The 23686-nt window shown below is 50.2% G+C and overlaps 1 protein-coding gene across 3 annotated transcripts in view; it reads left to right on the forward strand.

The window, feature by feature from the left end:
- Nucleotides 1-23686, forward strand: part of STK10 (serine/threonine kinase 10) — a 118555-nt gene that overhangs the window by 53577 nt on the left and 41292 nt on the right. For all 3 annotated transcript variants that reach the window (XM_027084292.1, XM_027084293.1, XM_027084294.1), the window contains exons 4-7: nucleotides 1430-1579; nucleotides 14123-14195; nucleotides 15166-15360; nucleotides 15945-16026. In XM_027084292.1, the coding sequence (XP_026940093.1) occupies nucleotides 1430-1579; nucleotides 14123-14195; nucleotides 15166-15360; nucleotides 15945-16026 (500 nt within the window). The remainder of the gene's footprint in view (nucleotides 1-1429; nucleotides 1580-14122; nucleotides 14196-15165; nucleotides 15361-15944; nucleotides 16027-23686) is intronic.

The raw sequence follows: 23686 nt of genomic DNA on the forward strand, positions 1-23686 counted from the left end.
GTCCTTGACTCTTCTCGTACCCTGTCTCGCCACTGCACCCACCTGGTCCCACACTCTGTCATTCCCCCCTCCCCAACCCAGGTCAGGAATCCTTCCTCTTCCAAGCGTTGGCCACCTTCTAGCCCTCCTGGACCACGGTGTGGCCCCCAGCCAAGCCCCCTGCCCACTCTTGTTCCCTGCAAGCTCTTCACTCGCTGCACCAGGAGGAATTTTTTAAACGCAAAACTCAGGTTGTATCTCTGTCCCACTCAGAGCCTCTCCCAGACTGCCCATTGCATTTCAAAGAAAATGCAGCCTCCATAGCTCCCGCCAACCTCCGACCTCCACTTAACTTTCCCCGCCAGCCAAGCGGGGTCCTTTGCACATGCTGTGGAACTCTTCTTTGCGTTCCTCACCTGCTCAGAAAAGAAGTCCCTGCCGTCTCTAAGTGGACGCTGGGTTGTGAATAGTGTGTGTGTCTGTGTGTGCGCGCGCACGCATGGCCCCAACCAGCACACAAGAGGCTTTTGGTGACGGCCCCTCACCTTCCCCATCTCTGGTACCACCACCACCGGCCAGTTAACATTTTTCAACACCAGCTCATGTCACCTCCAGGCCTTCGCTTTGGCTGGTTCTTTGACCTGGAATGCCCTGCCCCACTTTTCTCCTCTCAAACACCTGTTCTTCCTTCAAGACACAGCTCGAATGCCCTTTCCTCTGGGGAGCTTCCAGATTCCCCAGGCAAAAGGGGTTGCTGCCTGTCCTGCCCTCCCATGCCCCCCAACCCCCCTGTGTTCCAAAAGTTGCTTGTCATTTCCATGCCCTTCTCTGTGTCCCCACACCCAGCACGGAGCCTGACACTCAGTGCCGGCCCACAGAATGGGTCTCTGCCCCTCAGAAAGGTTGTGTTTGCAAACCTGAGCTCTGAAGACAGGCTGGCTGGTTTTTTTCTTTTTTTGCGGTACGAAGGCCTCTCACTGTTGTGACCTCTCCCGTTGCGGAGCACAGGCTCCGGACGCGCAGGCTCAGCGGCCATGGCTCACGGGCCCAGACGCTCCACGGCATGTGGGATCTTCCCGGACCGGGGCACGAACCCGTGTCCCCTGCATCGGCAGGCGGACTCTCAACCACCGCGCCACCAGGGAAGCCCCAGGCTGGCTGTTTTTAATCTCAGATCTGTGACTCCCTACTGTGTGACCTTGAGCAAGTGACTTGACCTCTCTGAGCCTCAGTTTCCTAACCTGTGAAATGGCGGAACAATTGTGCCTGCTCCATAGTGTTACTGTGAGGACGAAGCAGGTACCCTGTGAAGTGCTTAGAAGTGAACCTGGTATACAGTAAGTGCGCAACCACATTGGCGGCTTATGTATTTCTTGTACCTGGCAGGGGCCTGACATGGAGTTGCCTGCATTGAGCACTTGCTGAGTTGACAAGTTCTCTCTGTTTCCAGAGCTGGACAGAGGCCTCACTGAGCCCCAGATTCAGGTGGTTTGCCGCCAGATGCTGGAAGCCCTCACCTTCCTGCACGGCAAGAAGGTCATCCACCGGGATCTGAAAGCTGGCAACGTGCTGATGACGCTTGAGGGAGACATCAGGCTGGGTAAGGGGTGTCTGTGGGCGAGGCGGGAAGGCAGAGCCCTGCGCCACCTGCCGGGGGTGTTGGCCTGGCCTCTGTGGGCAGGAGGGAGCGAGTGTGGATCCGCACTCCCATGGGATGTCGAGGTCCTCCCCGGTCTTCCCCGGGCCACAGGGCCACAGTTCCCATCGTGGCTGCATCTAATCCAGGGTTCTCAACCGAGGGTGATTTTGTCCCCCGGGGACAGTGGCAATGTCTGGGGACATCTTTGGTTGTCACAACTAAAGGTTGGGGGAGACCACTGACATCTGGTGGGTAGAGAGAGGGATGCCCAGCAGCCTACAGTGCACAGGACAGCCCCTTGCTACCAAGAGTGATCCTGCCTACAGGCCAACAGCGCTGCAAGGAGGCACTGGCCCAACCCCTTTTGCTCTTGCTTCTGATTGGTAGAATCTGAGAGAGAGTGATGGCCGGAAAGACAGCCCTCATCCATTCCCAGACAGAAAATAGAACATCAGGGGCAGATAATGAAACCTTATTAATTTTTTTTTTATGTCTCCTCTCCGTTTTTTTCTTTTCAACTGTGGTAAAATATACATAACAAAATTTATCATCTTAACTGTTTGTAAGTGTACAGTTCAGTGACATCAAGCACATTCAAATTGCTATGCAGCCATCACCACCATCCGTCTCCGGAACTTTTTCATCTTCCCAAACTGAAGCTCTGTACCCATTAAACAGCATCTCCCCATCCCCTCTGCCCCCAGCTCCTGGCAACCACCATTCTCTCTCTCTCTCTTATTTTTATTTCTTATTTTTATTTCATTTTTGGCTGCATCAGGTCTCAGTTGCGGTGCGCGGGCTCTTTGTTGCAGCACGCCGCGGGCTTCTCTCTAGTTGTGGCACGCGGGTTCCGGAGCACACGGGCTCTGTAGTTTGTGGCATACAGGCTCTCTAGTTGAGGCGCACGAGCTCAGCAGTTGTAAGGGCGCGGGCTTAGTTGCCGCTCGGCATGTGGGATCTAAGTCCCGTCCCCAGGGGATCTAACCCACGTCCCCTGCATTGGAAGGCGGATTCTTTACCGCTGGACCACCAGGGAAGTCCCCAACCACCATTCTCTTGAATGTCTCTGTGAATTTGACTACTCTAGGAATCTCATATAAATGCAGTCATTTGTGTTTTTGTACCTATTTCACTTAGCACAATGTCCTCAAGGTTCGTCCATGTTGTAGCATGTGTCAGAATTTCTTTATATTTTTAATAAGTTTTTTTAACCAAAATAACACATACATGTGTCGTCTACTCCTACCATCTCCCTTCCCTGTCCCTCATCTCAAGACAATCACTTTTAACTCTTCTCATGTTTACTCCTGCGTAAATGCAGGAGTAAACATGAGAAGAGTTAAAAGTGATAATAAAAATAAAATATAAAAAAAAGTGGTAATAAAAATAACGCATCTGTATCGGTTTAGGAAGCACCCTCTAGATGCCAGCCCTCAGACAAGGCACTTTCCAGACGTCATCTCATTTAGTCAGCACTCCTGAGGACACTTGGGGGAGGGGAGGCGACTATACCCATCACAGGTGAGGACACTGAGGCCCACAATGGAATGAGATGCCCAGGATCAGTCCATGAGGGGGGAGAAGCAGCAGGGTTTGGACTTGGGTCTCCCTGACTCTAGCTGCCAGTGGACTGGCTCTGTCACAGGTGGAGGGAGGTGGCCAGGGAAGAGCCAGGTCAGGGAGAATCTGGGAACAGAAGAGTCTTATGTTCTGGGGAATTCAAGGCAAACCTTCGCTCAGCCTTCAAGAACGTATCAAATGTATATCTATATCCCCTCCCTCTTGGACCTCCCTCCCACCCCCCACCCCATGCCCCCCATCTAGGTCGTCACAGAGCACCGAGCTGAGCTTCCCATGCTTTATGGCATGTTCCCGCTAGCTATCTGTTTTACGCTTGGTAGTGTATATATCAGTCCTAATCTCCCAATTCGTCCCACCCTCCTCTTCCCCGCCGTGTCCACATGCCCGTTCTCTACGTCTGTGTCTCTATTCCTGCCCTGCAAATGGGTTCATCTGTACCATTTTTCTAGATTCCACAGATACGTGTTAAATGCACTGCAGAAACTCACACAACATGGTAAAGCATTTATACTCCAATAAAAACTTTTTTTAATTGAAAAAAATACGCAAGATACTAAAAAAAGTAAAATAAAGTAAATACATACGGTAACACCTAAAAAAAAAAAAAAAAGAACATATCAAATGGAGGAGACAGGACACAGACAGCCTGGGTCAGGAGCAGCCTGAGGGGCTGTCAGCACAGGGAAGCCCGGGAAGCCCTGGGTGGAGACAGGTATGGAGGGAGGGCCCCAGCAGCCTGGGGCTAAGATGTGCCCAGTGAGGGTCTCCTTTCCCTTGCTGACTTCCTCCACACACCCCTTCGGTCGGGAGGGCGCTGACGGGCCGAGCTGACTCCAGAACCGACTCCAGAACCGCACTCGGAACAGCAGAAGCAGATGGGGGCATCAGCTTTCCAAATGACTTGACAGATACAGTTGAGAAAACTAGGAAACCAATTAAGGAGGAAGAAAAGTTCAGGGAGAGTTGAATGTGCCAGTATTTACACAATTACAGCTGGGCCCTGGGAACCTGGTGTGGACGCCTGCTGAGGCCTGATATTCTGTTTTAGAAAATCCTCCTTCCCCCTGGGGCTTGGAATCTGCAGCCTGGTGAAGCAGTGGAGGAGGCCTGAGAGACGAGGTAGCAGTCTGTCTGCCTCTTCCTAGGTCCCTGGGACCGTCTGGGACCCCTGGAGGGGCATTATGCAACTCAGGACTGCATAAGAGAATTGCTCAGCAGATCTTTCTCCCAAGCAGAGATGTCACCTTATCAGAGACAGTTTGTGTTTCTCGATGGAGTGGGAATAAATGGGAAGCAGCAGGGTGAGCTGAGCAAAGCGTCGGCCCTAGACACAGACAAGCCTGGTTCAGATCCTGACTCTGCCACTTCCGAGCTGGACAGACACATTTAACCATTCAGGCCTCAGTCTTTTCATCTGTGCAGTGGGTGTAACAACAGAACCTCCTCACAGGGTTGTGACCAGTGGGCTGAAACACAAAGTACTGTCACTGGGAGCCTCAGGGTTCTGTCCCTCTCTGCTACTAGGCATTTTGCTTCTTCCTTGTGTTAAATGTTTACTTCTGTCTAGGATTTCAGACTTCCTCTGAGATTCATTTGATAGTTGCCAAGCAGAGCACACATGCCAGCTCCGGGTGGCTGTGAAGCAGTTCTTCATGGCCAGTGGGAATCCATTTGTGCAGAGAGGGAAAGGAAGAGTGTCTGCCACCAGAGACAGTTCAGATGTAAAGTGGGGTGAGGACTCTGAGGTCCAAAGATCTGTGCTCTTGTCCTGGACCTGCCTTTGACCTTGGATGAGTTACCTAACCCTTTTGAACCTTACTTTCCTCAAACGGAGTGGGGTAGTAGTTCTTACCTCATGGAACTGGTATGATGATTTAATGAGGCAATATGTGCAAAGCATCTATAGGTGCCCAGCCTATCAGAGAGAGGCCTGGCAAAGGTTGAGTTTCTTTCCTGGGCTGAGGGATGTCTCACAGTAGCTGTCATGAGGGGGAATGTTCTTCATTCTCCAAAGAACCTGTGTTCCTCTCCCCAGAGGTGCTTCTCTGAAGATGGGAGGTGAACGTCACAACTTTTGGGGTCTTTCAAGTTCCGAGAAGAGGTCTGAACTGGCCTAAAAATCAAAGTGCCTAACACAGAGCCTGGCACATAGTAGGTGCTCAGTAAATAGTAGTGTCCAGCATTGCCATTACTTTATCAGTTCAAGTTACTACAGGATCTCTACTTCCCAAAGGCTCCCAGATATTCAGGAGGCCTGGCAGGAACCAGTCACCTGCCTCTCACCCCCACCTGGACCCTAACCCAGAATTCCTGTGTGCTGCTGCCAGCAGGCTGGGGTCTTGGTTCTTTCATTGTGGCTACCAGGCACTGAGCCAGTGTTTGGTATGTAACTCATTGAATCCTCACAGACTACTGATAACATTTTACAGAGGAAGGATTTGGCACCTAGAGAGGTTAATTAACTTACCCAAAGTCACACAGCTAGTAAGAGGAACAGCTGGGGTTTAGACCAGTGCATCTGGTTTCAGAGCCCATGTGCTTAACCACTACCCTCCTTAGACTCTTGGTGGCAGGCGATAAAAACTGGTCACGCAACTTAAGGCAGACAGGAGAATGTGTGTATATGGTGTATGGAACCGTGCTGGGGAAGATATGCAGCTGGACATGGAGTTAGTTGGACCCTGGAAAACAATGCTGCCAGGACTGGCTCTGGTTTCTGCCTTTCTGTGTATGTTGGTTAGGCTCTCAGTCCAACCCCTCACACACAACTTCTGGCTGGGTTTAATTTTACTTTCCCCAGCATTGCCTCCTGCAGGATGAACTGAACCTCATCATTTCAAGTCTCAGAGTCAGTAATCCCAGTGAAGAGCTCTGATTGGCCCAGCATGGCTCAGGTGCAGATCCCTGGACCAATCAAGGAGGCCCAGTAAGGAGGGCTTCTCTTATTGGCCCAGCTTGTAGTCAGTCTCTGAGAATGGAGGCGGGATCATGTAGCAGTATGGAAGTCCCCCTCACCCTCCTGAAACAGTGGGGTTGTGGGTGGGCAAGATGGTTTTCTAGAAGGAGGAAAGATTTGGACTTGCCAGAAAAGCAAATTGCTGTCCACCATAGACTGGCACAGCCTGCTGGAGTAATAGAGACGCAGAAGAGGGAGTGAGTGAGGCAGAAGTGGATGGAAAGCAAGAACAAAGGACTGAGTTTGCAATTGAGGTTGAGAGAGACAGAAAATACCAGAAAAATGCAGGGTTATGTGGGAGAAGAGAGAGTTGATGAAGGCAGTGAGGTAGGAGGCTGAAGATGGAGGGGAATGAATGGGAAAGCAAAGCCCTCATTAGTGGTCATGTGTACCTGGTTGCCTAAAAAACAAAAGAAAATAAAAATAGAAACAGAAAAATAGAGCAGTTCTTTCAGTCTCACAGTTGGTTGTGTAATATGACCCCCATTTAATAGATGAGGAAACTGAGGCTCAGAAACAGGAAGTAGTTTATCTCAGATCACAGTAGACTCTTCTCACTTCCCTGCCTGGTACTGTTCCCATGATGCTCCTGGGAAGGCAGAAGTCCTGATAATTAAGAGAGGTCACTTGGGTGACTGGTGGAAGCCTCTCTCTTTTGAGCCCAGGCATGCCTCCGGCTGCTCTAAGGAAGGAAACCCCTGGGATTCCAGGGCTGGGGATGGGAGCCTTTGATTCTCCTGTCACCACCCCAGTTTCAGCAGGTCCCAAACCCTCTAGAGAGGGTTCACTTTTCTGTCTGCACCATGAGGGCTGTGGCTAGTTTTTGCCCACAGGGCCACTGCTGGCTGGATGGGACACTTTTGCCGTGTAAGGAGATGCAGTGTCCCTGGCTCTTTCTCACTAAATGGCAGCAGCACTGTCTTTTGTTGTGGTAACCTGAGTGCCCCCATTCATTTCCAAATACTTTCTGGGGCACATGGCACGACCCCTGATTGAGGCCCACCTGGAAGCTTCTCAGACACCTAGAATTCGAGTGTAAGCCCTGACCAAGCTAGATTGTGGACTCTGCTGGTGTGGGGTGGAGGGTCCAGGAGAGGAGGACAATTGGGCAGTGGTTTGCCTTTAATTGGCATTGTCTGGGGAAAGGCTCCTCTTATCTTGGATTCTTTTGGTCGCCTGTGGTTAAGGGGACAGATGAAAGATTCTCTTATATATCTTCATACATTGTAAGTTCATTGCATGCGTGCGTGCGCGCGTGTGTGTGTAATATGTAATGCATTTTACACTGTTATGTAATTTTCTGATTATAAAAGTAATATGTGCTATTTATACATGTATAGAAAGATATGTACAATGGTATTCATTGCAACAGTATAAGTAACAGCAAGAAATCAGAAATGATCCAATTTATTCCAGTAGAATATTACTTAAATAAGTTATGGTACTATCATACAATGGAATGTTCTTCAGCTATTGAAAATTAAGTTGTAGAAAATGTGTAATCTCTTGTAAAGATGTATATACATACTGTGAAGGGGGAAAAAACAAGTTGCGGAATAGTATGTTTAATGTGATTTCATTGTTAAAAGTAGCAAACACCTGAAAATGATCTATACATATAATTTTAATATATTTTTATTTACATACATGATTTTTATTTTTATAAATAAATCTGGAGCTATATGCAGCAAACTCATAAGTGTTTATCTCTGCCAGGATTATGGAGACTTTTTATTTTGTAAATGTTTGAATTTTTGATAAGCAGTATTACCTTGGTAATAAGAAAATAAATATATGAATGAGTATATAGGTAGATAGAGTCATATAGACAGTTAGGAATAAGACCCACAAAGAAGGAAATTAAAGTCTCTTCTAATCTTGCCAAGATGCACTGCTTCCTTCCAGTCTTTTTTCTGAGCTCAGAAAGACCAGAGAGTGGTAGAGCACAGACTTAGCGTCACATTTGTCCTTAGATCTGGGTGACCATCTGCAAGTTACTTAATCTCTCTGAACTTCCTTGTCCTCATCTGTAAGATGGGGATAATAATTTTCCCTGCCCCAAAGGGTCATAGATATAAATGACATACATAGGAATACTGATGCTGATGAGATGCAAAATGACATACAGAGGAAGGTAAATGATACGCATAAGCCTCTTTGTGTAGTGCTGCACACCTTAGAAGTTCTCAGTAAATATTAGTTTTTATTAGATTAACATGTATTTTTTTAAAAAAATTTGGATCATAGTATATATATATATATTTTTTTTTCCAGTCAGCTTTTTAGAAAAATAGAATAATATCCGGTAATTCCCCATATCCTTAAATATTCCTCGGAAACATGGTTATTTAATGTTTTTCTTTCATTCCATCATGTGCACAAACGATAATTGACCTATGAAACCCCCAAAGTTGGATATTTAGGCATCTCGTGAGGTTTCTCACGTTATCCTCTAACAAGCGCAGTGATGGGCATGCTTGTTCATGGGTCTGCAAGTCTCTGTCTGTAATCACACCTTTGAGGGGGAGTCTTGGAATTAGGATTGTTGGGTGTGTGCAGCGTGTCGGGTGGTGTTGATACCTGTGGCCAATGTGCCGTTCACGCTGGGTGCGCCAGTTCACACCCCCGCAGTGGAGTGTGAAGTTCTTTCACCACATCCTGGCCCCCACTGAGTTTTACTTGAAAAAACAAAAACAAAACCCCACAACCCTCACCCCAAACTTTGTCACATGCATCTCAGCTTTTCAAACCTGCTTTTCAAAAAAGCGATGCGTACTCTCTATCATAAACGTTTTAAAGAATAAAAGGTGTAGTCAGTAAAACATGTAAGGCCCCCTCAGCACACTGCCCCCAGCAAAATCCCACTTCCGGGGAGGTAGTCACAATGAGTTTGATGTGCAGCCTTTCAGACTCTTTTCGATGCTTGTGGACGTCTTTGTGTGCACGCGGTATGCGTGGGTCACTCTTAAGATGCAACTGGAATTCATACTGTTCATACCACACAGTGCATCAGTCTGTCAGCACCCTGGTGGGGACAGTGTGTTATGGACGAACTTCCAAGTTAGTGTGGACGAAGGCAAATCCGTTCTTTTTAAGGGCTGCGTGTTATCTCATGGTCCGGGTGAGCCCAGATTTACTGAACTATCTACCAACCAGGCTCCAGCAGCAGCTTAGGTTTTTTCCAGTTTTTCACTCTTTTGCATAATGCTTTCAGAAGCTTCCATGTATATTTGAAATCTGTTTGGGGGGGGATTTATTTCCAGAAATAGAAGTGTTGTCCAACATATTTCTTAAAACCCAGTTTTGTCATTTTTTTCCGTCCGTTCATTTATTCTGTTGTTCATTTGAGAGCCCTGTTGAGTGTTTCATGTGGCAGATGTGGTGCTGGGATACTGCTGGGGACAAAGCAGAAATGGCCTCTTTCCATATGGAAATGATAATTTATGGAGTCCCCACCTGCCTGCTGCTTTGTCTCTGATTCTTGTTTCAAAATAGGAAAAGGGAAGGGAGGAATGTTTTCAACGGAAGAGACTGCCTGGTGAAAATCTCAGACTGCCTTTGAATTGTCCGAGGGCAGCCATCTACCTATCGGAGGACATGGCTTATAAACTCCATTCAGGGCGCAAACGGCTGTGGCCACTGCTGCCCAGGGACAGTGTGAGGGTTCTGGGCTGCAGGGAGGGGCCGCCCCACCCTCCTGGCTGGTCCCCAGAAGGGGAAGTAGCAGCCACCCAAAAAGCTGGCAGGCTCTTGCTTCAGGGAGGGCCCTGGGGACCAACTGTGTGTCATTTTGAAAGTTGGTGGTTTCTGCTTTTCCTCTCCCTTCTCCGGAAGGGACCAGTGGGCGCTGCGGTATGGGAGTGGCCAGCTCTAGCCTCCCTCCTGGAAGCCTCACCCTGGGTCTGAGAGGCAGTCGCTCTCCTGCAAAGACGTCGTGGAATGGCGTGCCAGCCATTGTTGGTGTTTACAGGATAGCCAGGCCCGCGTGGGGCCCAGGCGGACCCAGCAGGAAGGAGGTGAGCCTGGCTCCCCATTCTTACCCAGGAGCCCAGTGATGGGGTGATGACTTGCCCAGGCCACAGGGTGGTCAGCAGCAGAGCTGGCTTCTCACCTGGGTTTGCTGGTTTTTGCATCTCACCCTGCAGCAGTAGCTGCTCCCACCCTGGAAGGCGACAGCCCCCCAACCCCAATAGCCAGACTGTCCCGTGAGCACTGTCATCAGCTGATGGAATAGCTGTTGTCCAGTTAGCACTGACTGAGGTTCAGAGGCCAGCTTTCCTGCCCATTCCCAGGAAGGGGTCTCCGTACAGCCTCGTCCTTTTCTCGACGTAAGGATCTCGAGGGTGCCAGCTCAGGTACCCATGGAATCTTCACCATCGTGACAGAGCATTTACCAAGAGCCGGGCTTGGAGCTGTTTGCTTTATGTGTCATTTAATTCTCACCGCAATCCTGCAAAGTAGTTCTACAGTCTCACCATCCCCATGTCACCGGCGGGGAAACTGAGGGTCAGAGATTTGGTAACTATCCTGGCCCCTGCCTATTTCCCCCACTTATCCAAGTCCACGCCCTTCCAGCCATGCTGCCCTGCCCCTCCTGGGCCCTCCAGCCAGCTTGCTTCCTCTGCCTGGAAATAGTTTCCCCTAGACCTTGACCTCCTGTCTAAAATAGCCGCCCATCCATCCAGCACTCTCTGTCCCTTTGCCCTGCCTTATCCCTGCATGGCCCTCCTCATTACCAGGAATCGCGTGGTGTGGAGAACCTGTTTCCACCACCAGAATAACAAGGCAATGAGGGTGAGGGCTTTGGTTCCTCTCTGTGCCTAGAACAGTGCCTGGCCCACGAGGGATGTTTAGTTAGTGCTTGTTGAATGAATGAATAGCCTGGTGGTACTTCCTCCAGGTCCTCCCTTCCCTGCTCTCTTGAGGTCACATCCCGGGACTGTAGACCCTCCCAGCCCCGCAGCCCTATCTTTCCGTGGTTGTGTTTATCTGATTGCTGTCTGCTTCCACAAGTAAGCTTTGAGCTGCCTGAGGGCAAGGACTTCATTTGCTTTTTCCCCACTGTATTCTCTGCCCTGGGCCTGTGTGTGGTTCCAGATGGTACCTGAATGAATAGATGAATGAACCTGGTGCAGTAGAAGGGGCAAGACTGGAACCCACCTCTCTAGTGTTCAGGCCCGTCTCTCAGCATTATGCTCCCTCCTGGTTTGAAATTGTGAGTCTGATTAAAGCACCCGATCGTGGCTTCCAGACCCAGGCGGAGGCTCCCGGGGTGGCCAGCAGTTATATAGCAACTTTGCAGTTTCTCGAAGCCAGGCTTCAAACTGAACATCGACAGTTCTCTCAAGGTGTTGCTTCCTCCTGAGTTTAGTTTTTAATGAAGATGAAACTTGGCCCCTGAAGGCCAGAGCACTGGAGAAAATTCCTCTTCGTGGCGCTGGGCTCTTCCCTTAGCAGCAGGTGTGTGAAGCAAGACTGGTGGTGGTGGATGTGTGTGTAGAGAAATAATATTTATTTATTTTCTGTTAGTCCTGAAAGTCATACGCGTTTCTCACAGCAAACTTCGGGAATTCAGAAAATAGGAGAAACCTCGTCTAGTCTTAACCACCCACAGACAACCGTTTAAGCAGGCTGGTACATTTCCTCCAATAATTCAAAATATATTTTTGCCCTTTTGTGGGGGAGGGAGTGGGGCACAATTCTGACCATTCAATATACATCCTCTCCCTTTCCCATTTATCCTATATAAATATATACCAATAAAATATTTTAATATTCTATTAAATATTGAAATATTTAAATATATGTTATTTAAAGCTTTTAATTTATTTTTACTCCCAGTTTTATTCAGATATAATTGACATTCAGCACTGTATCAGTTTAAGGTCACAGCATAATGATCGGACTTACATATATCATGAAATGATTATCACAGTAACTTTAGCGAACATCCATTTGTATAGTTACAAAATGAAAGAAAAAATGTTTTTCCTTGTGATGAGAACTCTTAGGAATTACTGTGTTACCAACTTTCATATATAACACCCAGCAGTGTTAATTCTATTTGTCACGTTGTACATTACCTCCCTAGGACTTATTTATCTTATAACTGCAAGTTTGTACCTTTGACCATCTTCATCCAATTCCCCCTGCCCCGAACCCCTACACATCTGATCTATTTTTCTATGAGTTTGTTTGTTTTGAAGTATAATTGACAACACTATGCTGGTTTCTGGTGCACAGCATAGTGAGTCGATATTTCTACACTTTACAAAATGATCACCATGTTAAGTCTAGTTACCGTCTATCACCACACAAAGATATTACACGATTATTGGCTATAGTACCCACACCGTACATGGCATCCCCGTGACTCATTTGTTTTGTAATGGGAAGTTTCTACCTCTTAACCTTCCTCATCTATTATCATTATGAAAGATATGTTAAAATTTAATATTAATATGTATAATTTAATATTAAAATATTGAATAAAGTACTTCAAAACTTTAATGACTACAAAATATTCCACTGTGTTTGTGTATCACATTTTTCTTAATCTGTTCAGTTGTTTACCCTTTACCTTCTTTCTTACCTCTCCTAATTTCCTGGTTCATCTTGTTCTGTGTGTGTGTGTGTGTGTGTGTATTTGATACACCATCTTAAATTCTTTTTTAAAAAAAATATTTATTTACTGATTTATTTATTGGGCTGTGCCAGGTCTTAGTTGCAGCCTGTGGGACCTTTAGTTGTGCCATGCGAACTCTTAGTTGCGGCATGCATGCGGGTCTAGTTCCCCGACCAGGGATCAAACCTGGGCCCCCTGCCTTGGGACCGTGGAGTCTTAACCATTGGACCACCAGGAGAGTCCCTTAAATTCTTTTTGGAAAAGATAGAATATATTATATATTGCATACAAGAAGTTTTAAAATCACTCCCTGAAAGCTAAGCGATTGTGATTGTTTTTAACTCGTCTCTATTATGATGGCACTTTGGTGAATATCGTTACGCATAATTTTTTTTTAATATTTAAGATTATTTCGGGCTTCTCTGGTGGCGCAGTGGTTAAGAATCCGCCTGCCGATGCAGGGGACACGGGTTCGAGCCCTGGGCCAGGTAGATCCCACACGCCGCGGAGCAACTAAACCCGTGCGCCACAACAACTGAGCCTGCGCTCTGGAGCCCGCAAGCCACAGCTACTGAGCCTGTGAGCCACAACTACTGAAACCCTCACGCCTAGAGCCCGTGCTTCGCAACAAGAGAAGCCACCGCAGTAAGAAGCCTGCGTGTACTGCAATGAAGAGTAGCCCCCACTGGCCACAGCTAGAGAAAGCCCACGGGCAGCAACGAAGACCCAATGCAGCCAAAAATAATAAAAGATAAATAAATAATCAAAATTTTAAAAACCCGATTACTCCATTAAGGTAGGTTCCTGGATTTGGAATTACTGCACCAGAAGAGTATGGATAATTTGAAAGGTTCTTGTTATTTATTGCCAAACTGCTTTCCTAAAAGCCTCTCCAATTTATATTCTTTTTTTAAAAAAATTTATTTATTTTTTTATTTATTGGCTGTGTTGGGTCTTAGCTGCGGCACCAGGGATCCATCATTGCGGCGCACGGGCTTCTCTCTAGTTGCATCGTGCAGGCTTGGTTGCCCCGCGGCATGTAGGATCTTAGTTCCTCGGCCAGGGATCGAACCTGCACCCCCTGCGTTGGAAGGTGGATTCTTAACCACTGGACCACCAGGGAAGTCCCCTTCAGTTTCTATTCTTATTAACAAGTAGGAAAGTGCATGTCTCAATACGTCTTACAGCAGTAGGTATTATTGTTTTTTAATGATCACTAGTTTGCTAGATAGAAAATGGCATCTGTTAGTTGATTTGGAACATGTGTCTCTGAGTCCATGCCCCAGGGCTGTGGGTGGAGGAATGTCCATCCAGTCCTCTATCTGAGATTCTTGCCTTGCAGCTGACTTTGGTGTGTCTGCCAAGAATCTGAAGACTCTGCAGAAACGAGATTCCTTCATAGGAACGCCTTACTGGTAAGTCGTGTAGCTTCTGGAAATGGGATGATGGACTGAACGCTACATCTCCAACTCTCCACGGTTCCTCTGGCTGGTCTAGAGGAGAGAGGACAGAGGCAGGGGCTCCTGAGTCAGCCTGCTGGGTCTGAGCCCAGATCCCCTCACTTACTAGCGCTGAGACCTTGGCCATGTTGCTCAGCTTCGTGTGCCTCAGTTTACTCACCTGTAAAATCAGCGGTATAATAGCACCTACATAATGGGCTATTGTGGGGATTGAATGGGATGGTGCGTATAGAAAATGCTCCGTTAATAAGAACTGACACCCCTGAAAAACGGTTCTTGACTGAGTGCCAGGCGTAGGGCTAGGGCCGTGAAGATGAACAATACAAGTTCAGTTCCTGTGCTTATATGAAATCTCCCCAGACTTATCCAGTCCACTGTGTTTCCTTCTTTTCCAAAACTATTACTTTAAAAACAAGCAAACAAACAAAAAACCCTCTCTGTTTCACACCTAACTACTTTCTGTTTTACTTCCCATCATGGAGTGAGGTTCCTTTCTTGCTTATTACTCACTCTTTCTTTCTCTCTCTGCCCTTTTATTCCTCTTTCTCCTTTTCTCTCCCATCCCTTCTCTCTGTGCTGTTGTGTTCTCTTCACCCCCCCTTCCCGCCCCCAGTTTTTCCTGGGTACCTTTCCCACTGCTCCCACCCACCCCTTCCCCAGGACCCTGTGTTCTGGATTGTTGCTGCCATCTCATGGTAGGAATCAGAACTGCAGCAGGACTTGGGCATCGGAGCCGCTTGGAAGGCGTCCTTGTGTGAGAAAACGGTCCTAAGAAAGACAGTGGGATGGAAAGGAATGAAAATCATGACTCGGGAGTGCTGCCAACCCCCTGATGTTGGCTTGTGCTGGTCCTTGACCCTGAGTCTCCGAGAAGCGCCTGTGGAGGCCAGGATCTGAGCCCTCTGTTGTCCCTTGGTTGGTTCAGGATGGCCCCCGAGGTGGTGATGTGTGAGACCATGAAGGACACCCCATATGACTACAAAGCCGACATCTGGTCCCTGGGCATCACTCTGATTGAGATGGCCCAGATCGAGCCCCCGCATCACGAGCTCAACCCCATGCGGGTCCTGCTCAAGATTGCCAAGTCAGACCCTCCCACGCTACTCACGCCTTCTAAGTGGTAAGTGGCCAGGAGGCCTGCCTGAGGGCGTTTGCTGGACGGCCAGCGGGCCTGGGACGCGGGGTGGGGGGATGCGGGGTGCCAGGGCTCTGCCGTTGCTGCTGGGCTCTGCAGTTGGGGAGCGGTTGGGCCTGGGGGTCTGCAGGCCTCTCTGAGCTGCCTGGACCCTCCTGGCTCTTTCCTCCCTCTGTGCTGTGGACATCGGCTCTCCATCAGAGAGAATGGGTAACCCAGATAAGCCGGATCCCACTGCAGGAGTAAGAGCCCACGTGAGCCCCAGCAGCCCCGTGGCACAGCCCTGGGCTGGGAATTGGGGCTCGAACCCCAGCACTGCTGTGTTTCACTGTGTGCCCTCGGGCAAGTCCCTGCTCCTCTGATTTCCACATCCTTTCTGTTGGTGCTGTCTGTGACGAGAAGGGCATCTTGAAGGCCCCGTCGCCTCTGCCATGTAGCTTATAAAGGCGCCCTTTGTCCTTTGAAGGGCGTGTTTGGGAAGCACACGCCTCCCGGGAGAGTGGAGTCAGTGATGGTGGGGAGTTTTCTCGGCTCTCGCCCGCTCCCAGCTTACCTGTCTGTCCTCCCAGGTCTGCGGAGTTCCGAGACTTCCTGAAGACGGCCCTGGATAAGAACCCGGAGACCCGGCCCAGCGCTGCACAGCTCCTGGAGGTGAGTGGTCCCCTCTCCCGGGTGGCTGCCTGTCCCTCTGCCCAGCCCTTCCTGTGGACAGATCACCCGTGACCTGGAAGCTGGGTTCGTCCTCCCCCGGCCCAGGCGATGGTGTGCACGACTGTTCACTCGTCGGCCGACGTTCCCTGAGCACCTGCCACATGCCGGCCCTCGTGCGGTGGGGGGCTGGCTGTGGTAAGGGAGCCCCCAGACTCCTGTCCTTAATGAGCTTACCTTCCAGTGGGGCAGACAGGCAGCTGATGAGCAGATAGTGTACGTGGCAGGTGGAGAGCAGGGCTGTGGAGGAAAAGAGAACAGCATGGGGGGGGGGCCTGGGAGGGGTTGCTCTCCTATAAAAGGAGGACACAAGGGGCTCTGTGCACAGACACCCAAAGGAGGCCAGGGGGCCAGGCACATGGTGCTCAGGAGCAGAGGTGAAGGCCTAGGATGGGGGCACGATTGGTGCAGCCGGGAGAGCTGGGGGGCCAGGGTGCAGGAGCCGGGGTGAGGAGGGGGGCAGGGCTGGAGATGAGATCAGAGGGGTACGGGGGCGTGCCCACCCCCAGGTTCAGTGCTTCCCTAGGAGGACACTTGGGACGCAGCATCTAGTCGTACTCTCCACTCTGACTTACTACAGCAAAAAGATACGGAGGAAAAGGCACCTGAGGGAAGCCAGGCAGGAGCTTCCAGAGTCCCCTTCCAGTGGAGTCACACGGTCTGTGCTTAGTTCCCCCAGCTGTGTGTTGTGGTGACACGTGTGAGGTGTTGTTTACCTGGGAAGCGTGTTGGAGAGCTCGGGGCCCAGGGTTTCACTGGGGGCTGGCCACGTGGGCAGCCTCTGCCTGGCACGGGCAGCGTTCCAGACTGCAGACGTCTGGCAGGCGTTCAGCATGGGCCACGTCGCTTGCAGTTCAGGCAGAGCTGGCCCCTCTTATCAGTTAATGGGGGGAACCCTCCCCAAATCCAAGTTCCTGGCGAAAGACCAACGGTGGAAGCAGGCCTTTCAGAGAGGAGGGGGACCAGCTCATGGCGGGTCATGCAGGACCTCGGGAGGATGCAGGCTTCACCCTGTGTGTGACAGCGCACCCGTGAGGGCTTGGAGGAGGGAGACACCATCTCGCTTACACTTACGAGGCTCCCTCTGGCTATTGGGTGTGGAATCTCCAGGACCAGCCAGGATGACAGCTGACTCAGGGAGCATCCCCTTAGCTGGCTGAACGGCCTCCAGGTGGGGAAGTGGATGACTGTTTCTTTGTTGAGCCTCTTTGAAATATTGGAGGTAGCTGCGAGCTGCCCTTGCCCAGGGCCGATGCCTCGTGTCCTGGCGGGGTGAGGGTTGGAGTGTTTGCAGCTACGTTTGGAAACACCCGGCCGTCTCTAGCACGGCTGATCCCACTCCCCGGGCCACCAATGCTGTTGGGAGAAGGGGAGGAAGTGGGCCTGGGCGATGTGGCCTGTCCACTCTGGTCCTTCCCCCTTCGTGTTGTGGGAGCAAAGGGGGCCGACGCTCCACCGTGCCCTCGAGTCTTTCTTCACGTTCAGCCGCTTCTCCCAAGCACCGACTTGCTCTGCGCCAGGTGCTGGGGCTGTGGTTGGCACTCTGGGCCACAGTGCATCTCTCTGGGGTGTGTAGCACAGTGATTCAGTGTGTGGACTGGGGTTGGAAAGTCCTGGGTTCAAATCCCAGCTCTGCCACTTACTGGCTGTGAGACCCTGCTCAGGGGGCTTAACCTCTCTGTGACCCTGTTCTCACTCTGAAGTGAGGATGATAGCCAGGCCCCCCTTACAGGGTTGAGTGAGAAGACACTGTAAAGCGCTTAGCTTCGTTGTTAAGTGCTGTGCGCAGTGAATAGCTGATGCGTTGAACCTGAATTATAAAAAAATGGAAAGAAGCGGGGATGCAGAATGGGGTCTGTCTGCTGGGGCTCATGATTCTTCCTTGTAGGTTTCTGCACTGCATTTGAAAGCACACGGCTGGAGTTACCAGAGGCCTTCTTTTCTGGGTATCGCGGTGTTTGGTGGGTGGCGTCGGCAAGGGACTGGACCAGGCCAACCAGGGGTGGGGGTGCGTGGGCCTGCTGTCACTGTCAGATACAAAAGCTCCAAGCTCCTGGGGCCAGTTGTTTCCCGTGAGCAGGCGCCTCCTGGCGTGATACATCCGGCCTCCAGGATATGCTGCCAGGAAGAGACCAGCTGTCCCTCATCCCCTCGTGGCAGCCCAGGAGCCTCAGCCAGAGACAGGAATTTCCGTTCCATAGTGGAGAAAAAAAACGTCCTGTCGGAGGACTCTTCGCTGAGACAGAAAGGTTGCAGAAGAAAGTAGAGATCCCTCCAGACAAAGAAAGCTCCTTTCAGAGCTTAGGCTGCCATCCGTTTTTTCCACGTGCCTGTTCGTCTCTGAGTTAGGGAGGGTGGGGCATCGTTACCGCCTTAGGTGAGGACCCTGAGGCTCAGGGCAGGGAAGTGGCCTGCAGAGGTCACCTGACTTGGAGTGGCCACAGGTAAGCCCAGACCTCGACTTGCCAGCACACCCTCCAGAGCCTCCCATATGCCGGCGGCCCCCACGTTCCTCCCGGCCCCTCCTCTTGCCCTGCATCCCGCCTTCAGCTGACTGACTTATGCCCCCGCTGGTTTAGGACCCATTCATTCGCTTGCATGGATATTTTGTTGGGACCGTGTCACTTGGTGGTAACCCGGGCTCTGAAATCAGGCTCGCCCTCCCGAAACCCGAGCGGTCCTCACTCTGAGCGTCGGTTTCCTCCTCTGTAGGAGGGTCGTGCTTGCATCACGGGAGTGTGTGAGCGGATGCAATTCTGTGCCCGCCCGCTGTCTTCAGCATCGTGGCTGTCACACATCCGGTGCGCAGCACGCACTTGCTGAATTTGCTCTTAAACCCACCCCGTTCTAGCACAGCATTCTTGTCAAGGTCGTTAGTACCTTCTGGACTTCGTGGTCAGCTCAGGCCTCGGTGCTGGTCTTGCTGGACTCAGCAGAGCCACAGGCGACCCTCTTCCCCTTGGCTGTCAATGCCTGATGTCAGGTCTCCACGCTCTCTTGGTTTCCTTCCTTCTCACTGGCCACTCGTCTGTCTCCTTCGCCTGCTCCTGTTTCTCCAGCTCATTCACGGGAAGTGCGCCAGGGCCTTTTCCTCCGTCTCCATCACCTTGATGGGCTCTTCTGTTCGCCATGACTCCCGCATTTCTGCCTGCAGCCCAGACTGCCCTCCTCGCCCACAGGCCCTTGTATCTGGCTGTTTACCCTCTACCCCTTTAGGTGTCCGTAGATATCTCAAACTTAACACGTCCGCAACTGAGCGCCCCCATCTTTCCCCAAATATGCTCTAGCGATGGCTTTCCTGTCTCATTCGATGGCAGCCCCACCTTGCCAGCAGTCAGGCCCCAAACCTCGCAAGCATCCTTAACCCCTCTCTTTCTCACACACTCTGTATCCATTCTACCGGGGAATCCTATTGTTCCTGGCTTCAGAACATGCCCAGGATCCAGCCACTTCTCACCACCTCCATTGCAGCCAGAGGGAAAAACATAAGTCAGCTCCTATACCTCCTGAGTCCAGAGCCCCTTAATGGCTCCCATCTTACTCAGGGTAAAATCCACAGTCTCAGTGACCTGCAAGGTCCTACAAGGTCTGCCCACCCCACCTTGACTCCTCAGACTTCTCTTCCTCCTGTCCCCTCAATCTTCCCCAGCCAACCAGCCTCCTTGCTACTCTTCAGACACTCCAGGCACACTCCAGCCTCAGGGCCTTTGCACTGCCTGTCCACTGTGCCAGGGATGCTCTTCCCCTAGACAACTCCACGGCTGACTCTTTCTCTTCAAGTCATTGCTCAAATGGCAGCTTCTCAGGGAGGCCTCCCCCAAGTACGCTGTTTAAAACCTACTGCACCCTCACGTTCCTAATTCTCCCTCCCCTGCCCTACTTTTGATTTTCCCATGGCACATAGCACTGATAGCATATAACTTACATGTTGATTAAGTTTATCGTTGATCTCCCTGACTAGCATGTCAGCTCCCTGGGGACGGCAGTCTTTGTTTTTGTTTTCGTTTTTGCTTTCACTGATGTGCCCCAGTCATCCAGAATAGTGCCTGGTATGGAGAGGGCCCTTCGTTAAATACGTTTACTTATTTTTACTTAACTAAATGTTACGTAACCTCTTCTCCATGCCAGGTTCTATTCTAAATGCTTAGCAAATGTTAGCTAATTTAATCCTCATGACATGACATGACAACCCTATGAAATAGGTACTGTTTGGATCTCTGTCAAACAGATGATAAAACTGAAGCACTGAGAGGTTAAGTAGCCTGCACAAAGTCACACAGCGTGTAAGTGACAGAGCTGATTTCTGATCCTGGTCCTCTGCTTCCAAAGCCTGTTCTTTTGACCACTCTAGTAAGTTGCCTCTCTGAATGAATGAAGGAAAGAAAGAGAGATGGAATAAAGTTAGGAGGGAGGGAAGGAGGACTGAAGGAAAGATGCTGACACCTGAAAACTTGGAAGTGTTATTAGGCATTTTCTAAAGCCAGTCTTGGAGTGTGGGACACCCCGGCTGATGGTTTCTAAGCACACAGAGGAAAACTAGGCTCAAGTTCTCGGGAAGGATGACTGGGTAGATGGCAGGAGACGTCCTGGCCAGAGGGTGGGTGCCTCTGTGGCACCTTGGGACTCCCTGCAGAGATAGTACAGAACAGCTTTTCCTCTTCCTGAAGGAGCAGACGGCTGAGTTTCCCTCTGATCTGGGTCTTCCACGGGGGTGACCGAGCACCTTTCTAGGGACCCACGTGCCCAGACCAGCCTGTCCCTGTGCAGGTACACAGTGCGCTGGCGCCGGGGGAGGTCCCGTACCCTTCTGTGCTGGGCTTTGTCTCTAATGGGCCTTGGCAGCGTGGCGGTTGAAACGTCTTTTCTAAACACAACCCTGGGAGTAACAGAGCTGATGCAGTGGAGGAGGTGGTCTGTGCTTTGTGTCCCAGAGCAGTTTACAGAACAGTGTTCTGGGCCTAATCAGACACAGGAGGGCCTGCCCCATCTGCCAGCCCCTCTTGCCCGGGGATTCCAGGAGCTTGGCGTACAGGGGAATGGCCCTGCTCACCTGCCCCTCTGTCAGAGGCTTTCCTCCCCATGCCTCCCCCTCCGCTTCCTAAAGACCCCGGGATACTCAAGGGAGGCCATGCAGATGTTCAGCCTCAAGAAAGCAAGGCTCCTGGCCAAGCTGAAGAGTCACTAATTTGGTCAATATGTGATATGGCCTGATGAAAACCTGGTATTTCCAGAAGCCTGTGTTTGCATTATTTGTTTCTGCCGCACCTGCTTCAGCAACTGCAGTGACGTGTCCCGTGGCTTCTTGCTCAAGGTCACGTGTGTGAGGTTGTGCAGTGTGAAGCTCGGGAAGCTTTGGGATCTGATTCTTACCTTCAGTTCCAAAAAGCTGCCCTCTGGGGATGCAGGAGGGCATGGGGACGGCTGGGAGTGCAAACTGGTGCTTAAAGGCTTCTCTGATTGTGGTTCTGCTGCTGGTGATGGTGGTGATGATCGTAGTGGCAGTGGTAGTAATGGTCGGCATGGTGACGGCAGAGGCAGTAGTGATGGGGGTGATGATGGTGGCTATAGTGATGACGGTGGTGGTGATGACGATGGTGGTGGTGATGATGATACAGATGACGGCTGCTGTATTTTGAGCTCTTGCTACAATGCTTAGAACAGCCATACTGTTATTCCCAGTACACAGATGAGCAAACTGAGGCTCAGAGAGGTTGAGTGACTTGCCCGAGTTGGTGGAAGTGGGATTTTATTCCAGGCAGCCTGGCTCTCGAGTCTAGAGCTGCACTCTCCTGCCTCTCACAGTTAGTACCTCCTTATTAATACCCATTTCAAGACCTTTTGGAGGTACACAGCAGCCAGAGTGATACCTTCAAAGGGTTACTCTTCACATCACTGCAGCCCTTGTCCTTGCTGCTCCCCCTGCGTGGAATTCTCTGTGCCCAGATCTTTCTCTGGCCAGCCCCTTCACACCCCTCAGGGCTCAGCTTGAATGTCGCCTCCCAAGGAGGGCCCTCTGCCCAAAGACCTAGGCAGACTCTCCGGCCACCCATCCACTGCACCAATCCAGGCCCATGTTCCTCCAGCCTCTCCTATTACCTGATCTGAAAAATGATCTTGTCGTTTGGTTATATCTTTCCCGCTCAGCTGCGAGCCCCCAAGGCCAGGGAGCGTGCCTGTCTCCTTGTTTGGCCTTATTTCAGCACCTGGTACATCACTGGCCTCCACATGGGGCTGAGGCATGAATCAACGAATGAACAGGGGTGGGTGTGGGAGAGAAAGATAAGAAATAAAATTCTTCACGTCTTTACTAGTTTGGACTAACTAGAGAGAGTCAGGCTGGCTTAGGAAGATCTGAATGGCAGGGCTCTTTAAAAGGAGTGAGGTGTGTTGCTTTCCCGTGTGCAGAGTGGGGTACCCAGGTTGAATAGGGTGTTGCCTCTGGCCTTCCACAAATGTACTAAACAGATAAGAATGAACAAGCAGATAGGAATGATTTGTAGTGGACCTATCCGTTGTGAATGTGTTTTCAAGGTGTTAGAAAATGTATTCTCTGTAGTCATTTAAATACTTCCCTGCAATCTTGTTGACACTGTTCCTCCTCTGATAACTGACAGTAAAAACAGTGAATTTCATCAGAGCCTTCCTGCGCATTTCAAATGAGCAAATTCCAACCTAACAACTGTCCCACCCTGCCCCTGCCAATGCCTTTCTAAGTGAGTGTGGGGAATTGAGGAATCCCTTGTCCCTGTCCACAACCTGGTGCTGGGGACAAGATGCTCAGAGACAGACTGGTACCAGGGAGATCTTCGGGCTGATTTACCATCTGCGGAGGTGTTAAAAGCTTTGGTGTTTTCCAAGGTCCGTGAAAGAGCCTTCACTTTTTAAAGATGTGGCATTTCTGTAAACACCTAGGAATAGAACATACACTACTTGGCCTCGAGATTTTGCAAACACACACATCCACCCTGAGACCTGTACGAGCATGTCCATAGCAGCTTTATTAATAGTTGCCCCAAATGGGAAACAACACAAGTGGCCAGCAACAGCAGGAAGAAGAAACAAACCATGACAGAGTCACGTGGTAGAATACCGCACGGGAATCAAAAGGGGAGAGTTTACCGACATATGCAACAGGGTAGGCGAACCTCCTAGTCTCAGCTCAACTTGTGTTGAGTGAAGAAAGCCAACCACAAAAGAATACGAACTCTGTGATTCTGTTCCGATGAAGTTAAAGAGAAGGCAAACCTAGTCTCTGGAGCTGGGTGGCTGTGGGGTGTGAGGTTGACTGCACGGGGAATGGGGACCTTCTCGAGGTGATGGAAATAGTCTGTGTCTTAAGCTGGGTGGTGGTTACACCAGGTGTGTACGTATGGAAAAAGGCCCTGAGCTTAATGATTTGTGAACTTTACTGTGTGTAAGTAATTCTTCAATAAAGTATATGTGTGTATACGCATGTATATACTGTATATGTTATATTTTTTAAACCATATATGAAAACCTTTTAAAAAAGTAAATTAACAAACAAACCTTCTGAAACATTACTTCTGCTCCCGCTTTGGGCTAAGCTCTTCCCTGCGCGTGATCTCATTCCATCCTCATGCCT

The sequence above is a fragment of the Aethalodelphis obliquidens genome, unplaced genomic scaffold, assembly GCF_003676395.1.
Source record: "Aethalodelphis obliquidens isolate GAN/ISIS:26980383/991018 unplaced genomic scaffold, ASM367639v1 scaffold52, whole genome shotgun sequence".
Classification (NCBI taxonomy): domain Eukaryota; kingdom Metazoa; phylum Chordata; class Mammalia; order Artiodactyla; family Delphinidae; genus Aethalodelphis; species Aethalodelphis obliquidens.